Source organism: Drosophila sulfurigaster, chromosome 3 (genome assembly GCF_023558435.1).
Source record: "Drosophila sulfurigaster albostrigata strain 15112-1811.04 chromosome 3, ASM2355843v2, whole genome shotgun sequence".
Taxonomy (NCBI): Eukaryota; Metazoa; Arthropoda; class Insecta; order Diptera; family Drosophilidae; genus Drosophila; species Drosophila sulfurigaster.
This window is the reverse complement of record NC_084883.1, coordinates 19,151,763-19,169,865: the sequence shown is the minus strand read 5'-3', so window position 1 is coordinate 19,169,865 and position 18,103 is coordinate 19,151,763. Positions and strand designations below refer to the sequence as shown.

General features: G+C 37.4%; 2 protein-coding genes across 3 annotated transcripts; both read left to right on the top strand.

Annotated features, from left to right (window-relative positions):
• The first annotated feature begins 6,109 nt into the window (after window positions 1-6,109).
• Window positions 6,110-8,162, top strand: LOC133844482 (uncharacterized). Of its 2 annotated transcripts, none has more exons than XM_062278500.1 (4): window positions 6,110-6,299; window positions 6,376-7,098; window positions 7,157-7,272; window positions 7,490-8,162. In XM_062278500.1, exons 2-4 carry the CDS (start codon window positions 7,014-7,016, stop codon window positions 7,766-7,768), a joined length of 480 nt encoding a protein of 159 aa, XP_062134484.1. In that variant the 5' UTR covers window positions 6,110-6,299; window positions 6,376-7,013; the 3' UTR covers window positions 7,769-8,162. The 2 variants fall into 2 exon arrangements, with proteins under 2 accessions (XP_062134484.1, XP_062134483.1); XM_062278499.1 differs by having other exon boundaries at window positions 6,114-6,304.
• A 1,614-nt stretch (window positions 8,163-9,776) lies between these two features.
• LOC133843219 (thioredoxin reductase 2, mitochondrial) lies at window positions 9,777-11,467 on the top strand. The gene has a single exon (XM_062276659.1). It carries the CDS (start codon window positions 9,847-9,849, stop codon window positions 11,392-11,394), a length of 1,548 nt encoding a protein of 515 aa, XP_062132643.1. The 5' UTR covers window positions 9,777-9,846; the 3' UTR covers window positions 11,395-11,467.
• The last annotated feature ends 6,636 nt before the right edge of the window (window positions 11,468-18,103 follow it).

The window sequence follows — 18,103 nt, the reverse complement described above, 5'->3', positions numbered from 1 at the left end:
CAGCAGCAACAGCAGCAACAGCAACGACAGCAGCAGCAGAAAATTGTTGCCTGGCCAGGTTGACTAATTGAGTTAAGCGTGGGGGAGGGAAACAGGAATCGCGTTGGGCGTCGCTCCTCTTTTGCCTTTTGGCAATAATAATTTGCCAACAATTTTAAAGTGCATCAATCATAATTAGTGACCGGCATGTTTTTATATGAGGTGAGTGAGTGTGTGCGTATGCTTGTGGTCGAAAACGAGGTCGAGACATTGCCAAATGTTATGAAATGATGTCAAATTGCAAGAATGTTTAGCACAAAGTGAGAAATATGCAAATTACGTGCCAACATTTAATTGCCATAAATTACACATGCTGAATTCCTTTGCAGTTAACAGCTTCACTAACAATTCATTTCCTATCGCCTTCACCTATTTTCAGCAATCAACTACTACATCTTGATATGCAATAAATATAGCTTACAGCTGTCATCTTAGATTGATCATTGAAATTAAGATAAATTGCGATAAGCCAAACTGTGCAAACATATCGCGTTTATCGGCCTCTGGGCCTCAAAATTTATTGACTGTCCTATTAAAGATGTTCTAAAATTTAACTACACCAATTTGATATCATAATTGTTTATTGATTATAATTTTAATGAATATCTAACCCAATTAAAATTATTTTCCAGTTTACACATGTATTTGAGTTGTATCTTTTTTTACGGGAAATCCATATACCGAATATAACCTTCGGTATATTTTAGTATTTTTGAATTATAATTTTGGATATAATTTTAGAATATGGTTATTGAAAATGGGTAGCTTTCCTACATGTTTATTTTTCTTTCTCTTTACATTTTTAAATATTACACTGTCTTTGCTGTCAGTATTGTACAAATACGTTAATTTTTATTTTAATTATATCTAATGTTTTTGAATAAAATTTGTATTTTATGAATTTTAAAATTGATATATATTTTCATATTTATTTTTTAATTTTTAAGGTTTATTCACTTTTAAATGTACATATAGCATTTCCAAATATATTTACTCCAAAAAATCCTTTATATTTTTAGAGGTATTGATGACACAATATGGATAGTGAAGTATTTTATAACATATAAATCTCAAAGATTATAGCACCTAGTGTACTTAATTTAAACTGCCCATCAAATATTGTCAGACTAATCAATGATTTAATAATTTCTAAACTAAAAGAATTCCTTTAATTCGCAGAATGAATTTTGTGGTCACGCAGTCGTAATGAGTGCTAAGCATTGGTGATTATAAATATTAAATACACATCTCAATTAGCTGTGCATTGGCAAGCATTGCCAGCCAACTAATTATATTACACAACTCTTGCTTGTGCCTCAACAGATCCTTCAGCAGGAGCTGTCACAAGCACATAGCTGGATGCGTTTCTGTTGTGAATGCTCCCAAGTTGTGTTGCTTCTGTTGTTGTGCATTTTGTGTGCTGCTAGTTTGGCGCAATTGACGTCGCCCTTCATCACTTAATTGAGTTCTTAAGCATTTTGCATGTGGCGCGCATTAGTGCAGCCAAGCGAACATCCACATCCCGCTGACATGGTTCGCATTGCCGCCAGCAGCAGCAGCAGCAACAGCAACAAAAGTATCTCAATTATGAGCTGTATCAGAGAAAGAGAATGAGAGTGTGACTCAAGCTGAGGCTGTTGTTGCAATGATTGAACAGTGTCTTCTAGATGGCTTTGCCAGTGTGGCAGAACGACGTCAGAAAAGAGAGACAGACAGAGAGACAGAGAGAGAGTCAGACACTCAGACAAGTTGGGAGACAGACAAGCGTTATTGCGTTTTGCAATCAAACGTATTTCCGCGACTTCCTCTTATTCTTGGCTGAAGGTGGAAGGAGGAACAACTTGAGCGAGAAAACGCTTCATTTGGCAGACGAAGTCTCGACGTCTCAGTTGCCACACATTCACAATCTCCCCTTCCAAAGCTGTGGCTATCCCCCAATATTACATATCTGTTCGGTCAGTTTCTCCAGTTGAACTTAAGTACAATTTGGTCAATCGGCTATAGCTCATCTCATTCCCTTTCCCTTCCACTTTCCCAGTTCAGTTTCCCTTGCCAATAGGCATGCATATTGATAATCTGAAACGCTTGAATGCTCATTTACTCAACTTGAAAGGTAGCCCAAGCCAACCGGACCCAGCCTTAACCCCAGCCCTTGAACCCGACTCGGACTTTTTAATCATGCGTGTGTGTAGTCCGAGTTGTTGTTGTTGTTGTCTTCCTTTTTTTGGCCCGTTTGATGTAGGGACGTGGCTTCAGTTCATACTCTCGGTATTGAGTGTTCATTTTGGGTGCTCTACTTATCTATCGTTTATAGGCTTCGTCTTCATCTTCGTCTTACTTTTTAATAGCCAGCCAGCACTGAGAGCCACTTTTCCAATCAAGTTGAGTGTGCGTGTCTATGTGTGTGTGTCCTTTTGCGAGCAAGGATGCTGTTGGCCTTTTTCCTGCTGACTTCGTGCCGATTTAATATTTTTCATTTGAAAAATAGATATTTTTTAATGCCTTTTATTAAATCGGCTTAGATTTATTGTACATGTATTTCACATGCCATGTGTGCGTGTGTCCTCACATCCTTCTCCATGTGTATGTGTGTGTGCATGTGTGTGTGTGGCAGTTAAGCCCTTTTCTTTGGGACTTTACGGCGATGCTCAAAATTCGTTTATGGATCTTAAAGCAAATTTTGTGCATTTAATAAGATTTATTATTATTTTGCTGCGACCCATCAGCAAAATGCTGAAATGGCAAAAACTCTAAGGCAACTTTAAATTGATTCTAGAGCTGCTTAAAAGCAGGATGGACGAGTGGAGAGTTAATCTAATGAATAGGATAAGCTTAGAGAGAAAAATCGTACGCTGATTGTGGGATGCTCTGCTCTAAAATTGGCTTATTCAACTGATATGCAGTCATCATTTCTATACAATTCTGTAGTCGACTGCACATCTTCCCAACAACGAGTAAAGGGAGCCATACTTAACAGCAGTTGGAAAACCACAGTAACATGCAAAAAGCATTTGAACTTTTACCTGCACAGTCTCAAATAGTCTCTCTTTTGTTCTCCCAACTCTAGTGTGTGGAAACATGGAAAACTTTCACAGGTTTTTGTGATGAAAACATGTAAAATCTTTTCTCGACTAGATTTATGCAATAAAACTTTACAACTTGAAGCATTGTGTTAACGTTGTGTTAAAGTAGATTCAGCACTTAAAGCCGCTTAGCAGTAAATTGAAAATGCTGCCCACAATTAAACACTGATTTGTTGATTAATTAGACCATTTAATGTTGTTAATTACAAACAATAGCAAATAACTGCAAATATATATTTTGCAAATGCAATTTGCAACTTTAAGCCGATTGAGTAGAGGATGTTAAACGGTCTGTGAACGTGTTCGAGTGTCCCTGCAATATGCAATAAAAAGACGTAACCGGATTTCTATTCGGGTTTGTGCAGATAATTGCACTTGATTGAAAGGAATCCTTTCAACCCAAAACGAACGGAAAATTCCCAGTGCTGAGCCTCTTTCGGTCAGCTGCGAGCAATTAAACGCATTGTACGGCTTTTCAGCTTGATTAGATTTCAATTTTGTGTTGCATTTTGGCCACCCAAAAATGCATATTGTAGCCTCAGATTAGGCAATGCCAACCTTCCAAAATCTCACAAGCATACACACGCACTTCGATTCAAATGCAAATTCATTTGGGATTCATGCAGGGATTCGATTAGCTCGAGACAATCGTGCGTTTCTCTAACTTTGTGCAGTTTTCCATTCCGAAAGCAAACACCCAGCTGAAAGTGTTGTAATTCGCACTTTACCACACAAGTCCCCACACATGCACACGCACACGTACAGAGACAGACACACATACACCGCATGCCGGCTAACATGTCGTATGCATGATTGCGGAATATAAAACGTTGTTGTAGAAAATTCTGCTTGGCTGCTCTGGTTTTAATTGTGGCTCATAACTGAAAAATATGCTGAATAAAAGCGGTTTATGGGGTAATATTGAGCATATTTTCGGGTAACAATTATGAAAGTCGAAACTCGAGCACAGAATGTCCTGTCTCATAAAATAGCTAACCAATGCTGTGGCTTTGAGTTCAACGAATTGGCACTTTAAAGGCTTAAATTGTATATTAGTAAATTTATTTTTGACCCAAAACCTAACATAAAATTGTTGCCCAAAGGCCATTCTGAAAACAAGGGAGAAAGCTATAGTAAAGTGCGCTCGACTGTGAGATACCGCAACCCATTTTAAATAAAAGCAAAAAATATACCAAATGGATATACTAGAATACTAAAAATATACCGAATATTGTATAATTAGTATATTTATATAGTGTTATAATCAAGATATACCATAGAGTACAAAAAAGATATCAGATTGTCAGTCAAAGCATCTTATTCCTATGGTAAAAAGGCGATTTTCTATTACACTATAGTTATTATTGTCTGAACAAAAATTCAAGCTTCAAAATTACGCTTGTTATTGGCATTTTATCAATTTTCTGAGGCGAAATTGGGAAAACATTTAAAGCAAACTTAATCGGCAGCCAAATGTAACACATGCTGTCGAATGAAATTAGATCTGTATCTCTTATAGTCTCTGAGATCTAGATGTTTATACGGACCGAAAGAGAGACACACGAAATATATTGTTTTAAGGGGTTACATAGTTACATACATTTCATAGAGACTCAACTTTATAATACCCTTCTACCCTATGGATATCGGGTATAAAAATAATTAATAAAATGCAGTGCACAAACAATTTTAGAGTCATAAAAAATCAATTATAAATATCCCATAGTTGCCCCTGTGCAATGTGCCAGCCTCAATCTATTTCAGAGCCATAAGTAATAAAATATGAAGATATGGTTGAGTCAACAAATACTAAACACACACACACACATACACGCACAGACAGAACTCGTGTTTAACTAACTTTGTAGCCCTAAAAACTAATTGACTTTTTATGGCAAAAGCCGAAAAGAGAAGGAAAAGGGAAAATGGCATTTGGAAATTAATTAATAAAATTTTGTAGCCAAGTGGTGAGAATCAACAAAGTAATACTAATAGTTCCAAGGCAAGAAATGCCTTAACAAACAAAACCAGAGTCGTTTCACCCATCCCCTTCTCTTTGGGGGGGAATACTTTTGAGGAGAATTTCGGTCAAGAAGTTGTGAGTCTGTGGAGAGAGTTTTTCGAGCCGCACAAACCACACACGTGTACCACATGCATAAACTAATGGCAAACAAGTCAAACAACAAATACTTCAATAAACTAAATTAAATATTTGTATACAAAATGAAAATTTGCGAGGCCAAGGAACAAAAACAAAAACAACATCAGAACTAAAAATGCTGCATTCACCTGGCACATCGACAACAATTTATATAATTGCTGCAATCCCTTTTCCTTTTTGCTCAACTAAAATTCCTTTCAATATTTTTTGCAGATAAGAGTGTGAGTCGGAATAACTATTCGATTGGTATTTTTGCAATTGCCCAATTTGAATTTACTTCAATTTGCTTTTATGACAAATGAATTGAAGAGAAAGCTTGCACTTTAAAATTCAGATTTCGATAACTTATTATTTGACTTTTAGCCTGAACTCTTTGCAAGTTCCTTGCTGCGAGCAAAGCTGTCGCTCATTAAGGCGTTAATTAGGCATTTGTTGCTCGCCTTGACCTTTGTTTAACTTTTATTAGGCATCGCCGCCAGCCAGGAGCCAACACCTTTTTGATGTTTCCCCGCCTCACGCTTTTGCTCATCTGTCTAGGGCTGTGAATCAAACTAATTAGGCGCAAATTTAATTAATATTTGATGAATTATTTGTCCATTTGGGAGTTTTTGGCATAACGTATTTAACATTTAAACAGCACTCGAAACAGTGATTCGTTCTCTTCGTTTTCAGAGTTGAGTTTTTCAGAAGAAATGAAGTGCTTGGCAACAGAAAACACGCAACACTCAAGAAATGATAAGTTTTTCATGTTTTCCATAATGGAAAACCTACCGTCACACAAATTGAACTTCATTTGTTTTGCCCAACAACGAAAAAAAAGCATAGAAATGACGAAGGAAAAGTCGCTGTAAAACATTTGATAAACTTGTCGCTTGGCAGGTAGCATAAAAAAAGGAAAAACACAAAAAAAACACAACAACAACAAAATTGGAGCATTTCTTTTATGCCTACTCCAGACTCCTTAGGGGGGAGAGAGTGTGGGGACATTTCAATGGGGCTACGAGAACCATAAAAATGTAAGGTGAGTCGCGAAAAGTTTTGCCAACAAAGTTATGCCTAATGTTTATTGGGCAAACTTTTGCATTTTTACAGCTTTGGCAAAAGTTGGGAGCCGTAATTCTGCGTTCTTCATTCTTGCCCGTTGCCTAGGCTCAGCTCAGCAGCTCAGGCTCCAAGTCATCTTGCCCCACTTGGACCAACGTCTGGTCATTTTAAAGTTGAAAATTATCTAGATAGCCCAAGTTGCGCTTTGTTGCTGTGAAAGGCCTGCAATCCAACGATTGTCAGCACATTACATTACAGGCCTATACAATCCAATCCGAAGAATGGAGACGGAGACATTCACAATTCATAATGAAAGTTGAAAGTCCTGTGTGTTGCTATTGGCAATAATCATTGTTGTAAAATTTTTGCTATTAATTCGTTTATTTAAATTTGTCTGGCTCAACACCAAAGGCTGGTCTGAGTAAGTCTGTCTGCTCAGCTTTTGCTTTGTTTTGCTTTGCTTTTAGATTATGCAAATACACAATTTCTCTGAAATAATCTCTTTGTGTAAGTCAAATGATGCGAACTTCGAGTACTTACGAATTTCATGTAATTTGCATTTGGCTGCCACTTACCTGAAAAAGAGATATGAAAACATATTAAAATACATTAAATTGTGCAAATATTAGAATTTATAAAAGTAATTTCGTGAGTAGGCATTGAAAGTTAGTTCTTGATAAAAAAAAATGATCAATTTTGCTGCATTAAATCTTTTAATATTTAATTTGTGGCTCGTTCACGTGATACAAAATATCTATCGCATTGGCAGTGGTAAGTGATATAATAAAACATTTATTAAACAATAAATTTCACGACAATAAATTACTAGATGATGCCGCTAAGAAAGGGGTCAACCAACTTGCCGAACACAGAGTCTTCTCCGATTTGATGTTGAACGCCTTTAGTGCGATCAATGCGCTTTTGCTGTTGCCAACTTTCTTACAGGTGAACTCACTTTTTTATACCTATAACATAGTGTAGAAGGGTTTTATAAGAGGATGAGGCATCTCCTATCCCATTTATTCTTTTTGACAATTTGGTATATTTTGTTACCTATATTTTTAATATAGTACATTATCGATATACCAATTATATCCTTCAGCATATTTAAGTATTTTTTTGGTTTATTTTTGACATATTTACTATAATCTCTCCCTTTTAGAACCGTGTAATGGGCTGGCTGTTGGGCTTTATTCTCACCTGGAATATTTTCATATATCAAAGAATACTTTCATTCCAACTGCAGCTAATTTATGCGCTGTGGAAAAGTCATGAAAATCGCTTAAAGTGTGCTTTAATCATTTGCTTCCTCATTGTTGTCAACGGCTTCTACTTGAATTTCTTTTATCGAGCTTTAAAACTGCAACGCAAATCGTTCACTGTCAGTGCAAAAGAGAAAATGAAGCAGCATAAAAAGGAAATGGAAGTGAAAAACGATTGAAGATGGGCCAATAGGCGATGAGCTTCATTTGAATTAATGTTTGTCCACTTAACTGGGTCGACTCGGCACACAACACACAAATCACTCACAGGCTTAGGTTTTAACCTTGGCCACACACTCTACTACACTTCACTACACTGCACTACACAATACGACACTAGTACAAATTCTAGGTCGTTTGGTTCAACTAATAAATATGCCAAAAAATACGAAACAGAAAACACAGAGAAACAGGACGCTCGACATATACAAATGAATCGCAGCTGAGGGCTGCAAAGGGCTCGGAAATAAAACCATTAAATATTTGCGGTTAAACGCACCAAAAACAAACCGCAAAAGTAAATCATACCGAAAGTAGACATCGGACATGGCCAAGAATTTCCCAATGCTCGTTTTCTTTCCACTTTTTTTTCTTCGGTGTGTGCTTGTGTGTGTGTGCGAGTGTGCTTCTTGGTACGCAAAAATATTAGATTAGAAATTAGGATAACCATGGACAGCACTGGCAGCAAGGATGCAGGCAGGCAACAGACCATAGCGCCATTTACTCGATTTGTGGAGGCTGCGGGCAAAGGGAAGCAAAGGGGGGCAGAAGGGCGCAACGAACGGCCTGCCAAAAATTCCAAATGGTCCATGGTGAAACATAAATCATTGGAACTGACATTTCACCATTTTACTGGATTTGTATACGGCAAAAGGTTTTCTCCCCAACCAATAAATACATACATTTAAGCATGACTGGCATGCGGGAGGATTGGCGGGGGGATGGGATTTCTCCATTTGCCTTGAATTTGCTAGAAGTGCAAAAAAAAAACTATTGAAGTAAAATGACCAATAACTGAAATATTCTGGCACTCGACATAGTATACGCATTAAACAGCTAGCTAGCTGGCTACTTTTCCCTTTTGCATCACACACACATTTGGCCTGGCCTATAAAAACTCTGGCCAAATAAATCATTTTGCAATTGAAAGCGTACAATGTTGACTGACGGAAACACACGCACCCACACACAAACATACACATATAAAATTTGGGATGCTGGTATTGCAAAGGACACCGGTACAAGCTTCGAAAGTCGTCGAGTAATTCGGTAACTGGAGCAAAATTGATGGGCGTACTTGGGTTGAACGTAGATTGGGTTGGGGTTGAGGAAGAGGTCTCCAATTGGGTCACTGGTGCGTCGCAAGTTATCGCTGCAAATTTGGCCAAGAGCAGGTGAGATATGGCCAACAGTCAGTGATGTTATTGCTTGAATATTAATTCAAGATTTCAAAGTGTGCGTTGTCGGACTACTTTTTTGCTTTTATTCTTGCTGATCATGGCTTTTGCTGTCAAATTTGTATGCTTAATGATTAAATGGGTTACTTTAAGGTTTGAAGTTTTAAGTTTTAATTTAATATATATTTTTTTTTTATGTATTTACACTCGAGAGAAAAGATTCGCCTATATAATTCACTTCAAAAAATATAATACAAGTCTATATTACTATCAACTGATTATAACCAATGAATGCTATTTCACAATTTACGAGGTTGCCAGACTTCGCGAAATAGTGTTATAAGCGAAACTTTATTTTATTGCAAAGCTAATCAATGTTTATAAGCAAATTTGAATAAAAATACACAACAAATAAAAATGGAAAATTTATTGTACATGTAAACTTCATTTTATAATGTTTAATATTGAAAATCCAACAAAAATTTTGAAATGTCATTAAAAAAAATAATTTGTAATATACTTCTTAAGCATAGCTAAACCACCTACAGATATTTTGTATATACATTAGCATTAGAGACTCCCTATAATTTGGATTTATTTGCAACGGGAAAACAGCGTTCATTGCATTCACTCCTAGTTCCCAACAGGAACCAGCGCTATCATTTATCGATATTTCGATAAACAAATAAAAATCATCAAATGGCAACATATCGAGTACTTCTTCCTTTGTATTGAGTTGGCAGCGCCAGCTTACACTCTGGCAACTTCTTTTCAGTAATGTCAATCGAGTTGGCAGTGCTCAACTTTTGAAAACAAGTGCTTTTTATCAAAATTACCAATAATAAACAAAAGTCTCTATCATGTTGCACCTCAAGTTGCTCAGGAAGTCATCAGCTCTGTCAAATTGCAAATTTCTCGTGCGCTCCACGAGCAGCGTGACCAAGCCGAAGTACGACTACGATCTGGTTGTGCTGGGCGGTGGCTCTGGTGGCTTGGCCTGCGCCAAAGAAGCTGTGGAATATGGAGCCAGAGTACTTTGCTTCGACTATGTGAAGCCCACGCCTGTGGGTACCACTTGGGGCATTGGAGGAACCTGTGTCAATGTGGGTTGCATACCAAAGAAGCTGATGCATCAGGCCTGTCTACTGGGTGAGGCGGTGCACGAGGCTGTTGCCTATGGCTGGAATGTGAATGCACAGAATATCAAACCCGATTGGAAAAAACTGATCAAATCGGTGCAGAATCACATCAAGTCTGTGAATTGGGTGACGCGTGTCGATTTGCGGGATAAGAAAGTGGAGTATGTGAATTCAATGGGCAGCTTTGTCGATGCCCACACCATCAACTACAAAACGAAGCAAGGCGAACGCAGACAACTCACAGCAGAGCATGTTGTGGTCGCTGTCGGAGGAAGACCTCGTTATCCCTCGATACCAGGAGCCACAGAGTTTGGCATTACCAGTGATGACATTTTCAGCTACGAGAAGGAACCGGGACGTACTTTAGTCGTGGGTGCCGGCTATGTGGGACTGGAGTGTGCCTGCTTCCTTAAAGGCCTCGGCTATGAGCCCACGGTCATGGTGCGTTCGATTGTGTTACGTGGCTTTGATCGCCAAATGTCCGAGCTGGTCGCCGCCATGATGTCAGAGCGTGGCATTCGCTTTGTGGACACTTCAATTCCCACGGCCGTGGAGCGAATGCCCAATGGCTGTCTGTTGGTGAAGCATCTCAATACAGCCACCGAACAAGAAGGCAGCGATGTCTATGACACCGTCTTGTGGGCCATTGGTCGCAAGGGACTCATCGATGATCTCAATCTGCAGGCAGCGGGCGTAGCTACCAAGAATGACAAGATCGTTGTCGATCACACGGAGGCCACAAATGTGCCGCATATTTATGCCGTGGGTGATATTATCTATGGCAGACCTGAACTCACGCCAGTTGCCATTCTCTCAGGTCGTCTGCTGGCTCGACGACTCTTTGCCGGCTCCACGCAGCTGATGGACTACACGGATGTGGCAACCACAGTATTTACACCTCTTGAGTACGCTTGCGTGGGAATGTCCGAGGAAATGGCCATTGAATCGCGTGGAGCGGAGAACATTGAGGTTTTCCACGGGTATTACAAACCCACAGAGTTCTTTATACCCCAGAAGAGTGTGCGCCATTGTTATTTGAAAGCTGTGGCTGAAGTCACTGGTGATCAGAAGATACTTGGCTTACATTATTTGGGCCCCGTTGCAGGCGAGGTGATTCAGGGCTTCGCTGCCGCACTTAAATCGGGACTGACAGTAAAAACCTTGCTGAATACTGTTGGCATTCATCCAACAACAGCCGAAGAATTCACTAGACTGTCGATAACTAAACGTTCGGGTCGAGATCCGACTCCAGCATCGTGTTGCAGTTAATTACACAGATTCAAATTCAGTTCTAAAGAGTTTTGTACTATGTTTAAATAAAGAAAATAATATTCTTGTCACATTTGCTGGTGAAATTCCCAAATGCAGTTTACTAGGGGAAAATTACTCAAAATGACAATTTATCACTAAACGATGACTAATTGTCGCTTGAGTTATGCTGTCGGTATTGCAACTTGGCAAAAGGCAAAATACAACAAAAAAAAAGGAGGCAAAACACGTTTTGCTGATTTGACGTTTCCATATAAATGACAAAAAGCAAAGAAAGTCTCGCTGCGTGTCCATTTTTGACATATGAAGTTGTAATTTATGAAGTTCAAGCAACAACTACTAGCAAAAAAAAGAAACTGCAGGGAAAAGTTTTCGCTTCTTTTTTTTTGGTTGTGTTCTTTCGCTTTCATAGAGTTTTCTTTTTGGCAGTAGCAGCGGCTTTCGTTTCCGCTCATTCCGGCGATTCTATTTGGGGTATCTCTGACCCGCAATCATAAGCGTGCAATCTTTTCGCATGGCGCCGCAAAGTTTGCCACGTTTCTTTTTTCCTTCATACTTTTTGTATGCCTGCCAGCCGCATACACAACACGGAAAGAGAGAACACACACACACACAACTGTTTTGTGGGGGAGTTGTGCAGGGAACAACAAAAATATTTTGATTAATGTTTACTTCCGATTTGCATAAATCTTGCTTTAGCATTTTGGGGCAATTTTAGTTGCTCGCTCTCTTTTGCCCATTTTACGGCCGCTTTGTTATAAATTATTTTTTTATTGTTCCGAATCCGATGTTGTAGCGTATGCTGTGTACGGGGTTAAATTGTTCTGCCTTCAGCGAATGGCCATACAACAAAAAGAGGGCAATAACAAGAACAACAGTTGAATGGGGAAAAAATTGTTGAACCTGGTCATTGGCTAACTGGGATTGAGGTCAAGGCAAGAGTTATACCTGGCACCTGGCCGACAAGAAAACAATTCGCAAAACTCTTAAACAATTTCGCAATGCATCTTCGATTAGCTGTGCTAACTCACTTAACAAATGGCTTGGCTGACAGTCAGAAAATATAACAAAATTGCACTCGAAGGTAAGAAAAAAAAACAACTGCATTTAGTTTCCATTGCAACACCTTACAATCATAAATTGTGCAACGTCCGCCCACTTGACTCTCTGTGCAATGAGTGTGCAGTAAAACTTTTGCACCCCGAAAACTTCTGGAGTAAGTTAAAGCACCCGCGGGTAATTCGATAAAGCGTAAAATTTTGCACTTAAACTATTTTCTTCCTGGCATTTCGAAATTGCATTGTATTTGTATTGTTGTAGTTGTTGTTGTTGTTGTTGTTGTTGCAACTGCTGCTGTTGCTGGTCGGTGCCAACTGTTGTCAGTTGACCTGTGTAAGAGGTTTTGAATTACAATACAATGCAGTTGGAGAATTCGTGGTTGGCATCCCTAAAAGTTGAACTGATTGCGTGCTTGCCACTCGCTGAGAATATTGAATGATTTCTGACCGAGGCAGCCGCTTGGTCGACTAGGCGTATACGCTATAATGTTAAGTTAAGAATAATACCATAAATATTAATCAAAGCTAAATAAACTTCAATTTTGAATGCTCTACTTCTTCGATATACAGAATATTGGTATATTTTAGTATTTTCTGGTATATTATTCGATATATTTTAAGAATAAGACTGCACTGCTTCGCTATAACATATTGAACAGTGGCTTTCTTACTTGTTATAATTGTATATAAAATGTGTTCAATTGCTTAAACAACTTAATTAAAGTATTCAGTATAACAAGCTAGTCTAGTAATTTTTTTATAGCTATTATTTTTTATATTTCTGTCTTAATTTAGTAAATATACTTAACCAAATAATTATATATTTAGTTCACTCGTCATTACTATTAAATTTATTATCATTCAAGTACTGTCATAAAATGTCTAGAGAAGTCAGAGCAACTTAAATTAGCTTAATGTGGAATCACAATTACAAGTACTAAACGATCATTAATCAGCTAAAATGTCTTCCTTGATTTACATTAAGTGAATATACCCTAATTAACACATAATAACTTAATGATCATTAACAAGATAAAAGCTGATTCTCATTTTAATAATACGAAACGTGTTGGTTTACGAGTAGTTTATCATTTCATAAAACCTGCTGACGTTGAATGAAAGCAGATTTGTGGAATTCAATTAACATTTTAGTCAATTGAACCATTTGTTAGCGTCAAAGCTAGTTAGCCAAGTCAAACAATCTTGCAATGACTTATCTGTCAGGAATGTCGGTTAAATTGGAAATGCTGCACGAGATTTTCTTGTCTCATTTCGTTATTAAAGACGTGCCAAATGTTCGAAGTCTCCCCAAATCGTAATATGAGTATGCTTTATTGCAACTGTAAATGTAATTAAATAATTGCAATTAGCAATTGTAAAGTGAAAGGAAAACATCATACACACACAACAAGCATAGACGCAAATTGCATAAATACTTTAAATTCGAATCAACACATTATCAACTTTTGTTTAATTACACATGCAAATACACAGATGCAGATGCAGATGCAGATACAATGGCAGATGCAGATACAGATGCCCACGTGTTTGATGATAGACTTTGTGGCATCAACTCCAACTCATGGCAATATGCAGAGGCATAATTTGGTAAAGCAGAAATGGATATATTTAATAACTAAACTAAATAGAAAGCTGTAATTGTTGGTGCTGCTGCTGCCGCTGGAGATGCTAGTCTGTCTGTCTGTCTGTCTAAAAGGATATTTGTTTATGCTCATGGAAATTGGAAATTAAACTATTGAATCATTGAATGGCAATTGTCTGGTCAATATGTGGAACGTGTTTCCAGCAGCAAAGCACAAATTTCTAAAGCACAATCACAGCAGCAGAAGCAGCAGCAGTCCGAGTTTGAGTCCAAGTCCTTAACAAACAAATCAAATGCTGATTGCAAATTTAATGGGATTTAAAAATTCCAAATTGCTAAACAAGACTTAAGCTCACACACAGACAGTCCGACTACTAGGTGAGTGTGTGTGTGTGTGTTTGTGTGGGAGTAAATGCCACGCCCATCACTCGTAATGTGCAGAAGCCGTGTAACCACAAGCTGCTGTGGCTGCGTGCCTAAAGTGGAATTGTTTGTAATGCGCTGATGACGATGACAACGACAACAAGCTGGAGGGGAGCTTAGAGAAAGAGCGAAACGGAGAGAGAGAGAAAGAGAAAGATGGAGAGGGAGAGGGAGTTGTTAGCCCAGTGCTACAACTGGGACTACTGTCCCATGCTGAGGATTAATTTAAATGAGATTTTTAATTTACCTTAGCTGCGTTTTCTATTGACTTCCTCACACAAATGCGTTACTTTCATTTTCCCATTGATTGTTTTAATATGCAAATTTTTAAATAATACTTTATTATTTGGCACTCAAATGCTGGTAAATAATAAATGACATTGTGGTTTCTTAAATCTGTATATGAGTATCTGTCAATAATTGATGTGTCATTATTAAATGGAATACTTAACCAAGTGGGTTTTATTTATAATTAAACGAGTATGAAGAAGCAAAGGTCTTTTTCATAATGAAACATATTAATGTACCACAAAAATATTTAAAATACCTAAGTGCAGTATTAATTTTAAAATATACCGAACATGATAATTCAAAAAATATTAAAGACATTACATACTATATTGTAAACAAAGTGGGGTATTAATTAAAAAGATGCAAATACTAAAAAAATATTATAAATATCGAAAAAGAGAAATTTGGTATATTGGAGAATGAATGAATACAATCTGATCAGATTGCTTGTAAATCTGTGTTTGCTTATCTTTACAATCAGATGATCTTCAAAAATCTTAATTTAAATTAAACTATAATAAAATATAACTATACAAATATTATTATCATTTCTTAAAGTAGAAATGTAATATATGTTATATTTATATAGCTCCATCAACAACAAACAAAAATAGAAGAAGACTTTCTTATCCACTCGACAATATTTGTGAAGGACACAACTTCCGCTTGGCTTTCAATTGTGAAGGCTCTGCCATCAAATGTGCAGTTTTATTGTTGACTTCAGTCGATGCTCTGCGTGCCTCTCTCGCATTCATACATTCATACAGTGGCTTTCATAGAGAAGCTGTGTCTGCACTCAACCTCTGGGAGTGTTTAAATATGTGTGTCGTAATTTAATTTCATAAAAGCAATTGTATTCCTGCCATGTGGCGGCTAAGTTCGCCGGGGACCGCGGCAACAAACTTCGCGTTCACTCGCATTTTGGCTGAATGACAAAATGACGCAGTCGAGCTGAGCTGAACAGAGCAGAGCAAAGTTGCGTTGCGTTGAGAGCCAGTGAGAGTGTGTGCGGTGTATTTATTTTATTTTTTAATGCCAACGCCAACTGCAACTGCGATGCCAGTCGACAAGCATTTTCATTGTCTTGTTTGCCAACGGCGAGAGTCGAGAGACGGCATGAAGTTGCATATTTGACATTGGACTTGTGTGCTCTGATAGCGTGCCAGCCAAAACATCACAATGCTGCTTGGCAACACTCGCAGGCAGCCAGGTTCGCCAACCGGCCAGCCGGCTGGCACACACGCACACTCGCACACACACCACGTAGTATAATTGTGCATGTTTGCTTTGTGTGCGTTGATTTTTGTTTTGATACCCTGTATCCTAAAATGACGAGGATTGCTAGAATATGGGATAAACTAAAGCAACACGATCAGATGATTTTTCTCATTTTAAAGGAATTGAATCTTTAAAAATGGTAGAACTACACAGAGAGAAAATAAACTTGATTAAAAGTAGACTAAGTCTTTTTCAGTCTTAAAAAAACTTCGAACGATATTTTTAGGTTAAAAGCATCTTAGAACAAGATTTTGTCCTTCAATAATCGTTTTGAGATTTTAAGTATTGTTTTTAGATTAAAAATATCTTTAATGAATGGAATTACCTTTCTTTAAAATTTGAATATGGCAATAATATCTGGAAGTGATTCTGTTAGCATAGTAAGTATAGATGCTGCAAATCATTGTGGTGCTGTGTGATCTTAGGTTCTAGTTCTAGTCGAATCGTATAAAAAAAGAGGTAAGAGACTGTCGTATTTATAAATTGTAACTAAGATTCAACAAAAATTCAACAGCATCTAAGGCAAGAAATATAATACATAATATGTAATAAATAATGTTATGTACTGTAATACATTATTTTAATTTTGGTGTCAACACGATTAGATAATAAATTATAATCATGAATATTATTCTTATATCTGACTAAAAACATGGTAACTGAGAACTAATCTACTCATTGCCAACGTTTCTTGCGTTTTTTCTACGTTGCATTGCTTTGGGTCTCTGACAACGCGACGTATGCGCAACGTGTGGCAAATACAATGAAAGCTTCTGCCGCCTCACACACACATACATGAAGAGAAGTATTCCAGTCATATCATTTATGCACAAACGTTGCCAGCTCTGCTTACAAATGCAACAAAGTCGCCAGATGCCTTTTTATTTGTCTGCTCAGCTCAGCTCAGCTCAGTTTTTTTTCTCTGTTGTAAACAGTTTTTGGACAGGCGGCAAATGCAAAGGGAAGAGACAAAGCCTCTCCTGTTAGCCAGCTCAGCCTAACCACAAAGAGGAATTTATCCACATTCACACACACACCACACACACACACACACACACATGGCAAGTGCAATGGTATTTTTGAGAAGAAACTGCAAGAGAAAGGCGCGTTTTAAGCACTTTCAAATTAAATTAAAATTGCAGCCAACAGTTGAAAACGGCAGCTGTAACTCCAAAGATAGCGTTCGTTGCTCAAGCTGCCAAGACAAAAACGTGAAAAGAGAGAGACTAGCAATGAGAAACGAGAGCTGAGCGATGAGATGAGAGATGCAAGACAAGAGGCTCTGGCTCTGCTGACGCTGGCCAAAGAAAAACCGCTTTTGAAGTTTCCAAGAGCTTTAAGGCCCTTTGATTAAAAGCCAGGCAACTGTATCAAGGATTTGCAATGCAGAGAGATGCTTTTACTGCATTGGGAAGTAAATTGAAATTGATGCTCACAAAGATAGCAATTCTATTGAAAATATGCGTCTATTAATGTTGATGAATAATTTTGTATTAATAAACGTTGAAAGTAAAAAAGATTGCATTGGTAAGATAAGCATAGAAATAATACATAAGAAAGTAAAATTAAATATTAATAATTTCTTCTACTAAAAGTGAAAATTATGAAAAATTTGTTACTCAAAATAAAGTAATAACTGAAATAAAATCTTTTTTTCAAACTAGTTTAAAATGACCTTCAACAAGAATTTATTTTAAATTATTGCTCACAAGTATAACAGTACAATTTATTATTCCAAATGAGTAATTTAGATTAATAAAACTCCAATTTATCAGTGATTCATTTGGTCTAAGAAATATAATACATTTAATAATAAAGCCACTTTTTCATTTAGTCTATTAAATGTAATAAATTTTAATAAAAAAAAACAATAATTTAAATAAAATAATTCCGAAAACTAATAATATTTGCAGATCGGGTAGCTTTAAATCGCATTCAACAAGAATCGCGAGCACCAGCTGCCTTGAAACACACATACGTCAAATCGCAGCCCCCGTAAGTATGCAACGTTTCAATGTGTCGCATTTACACTCAACACAGACAATGCAATTCGCAT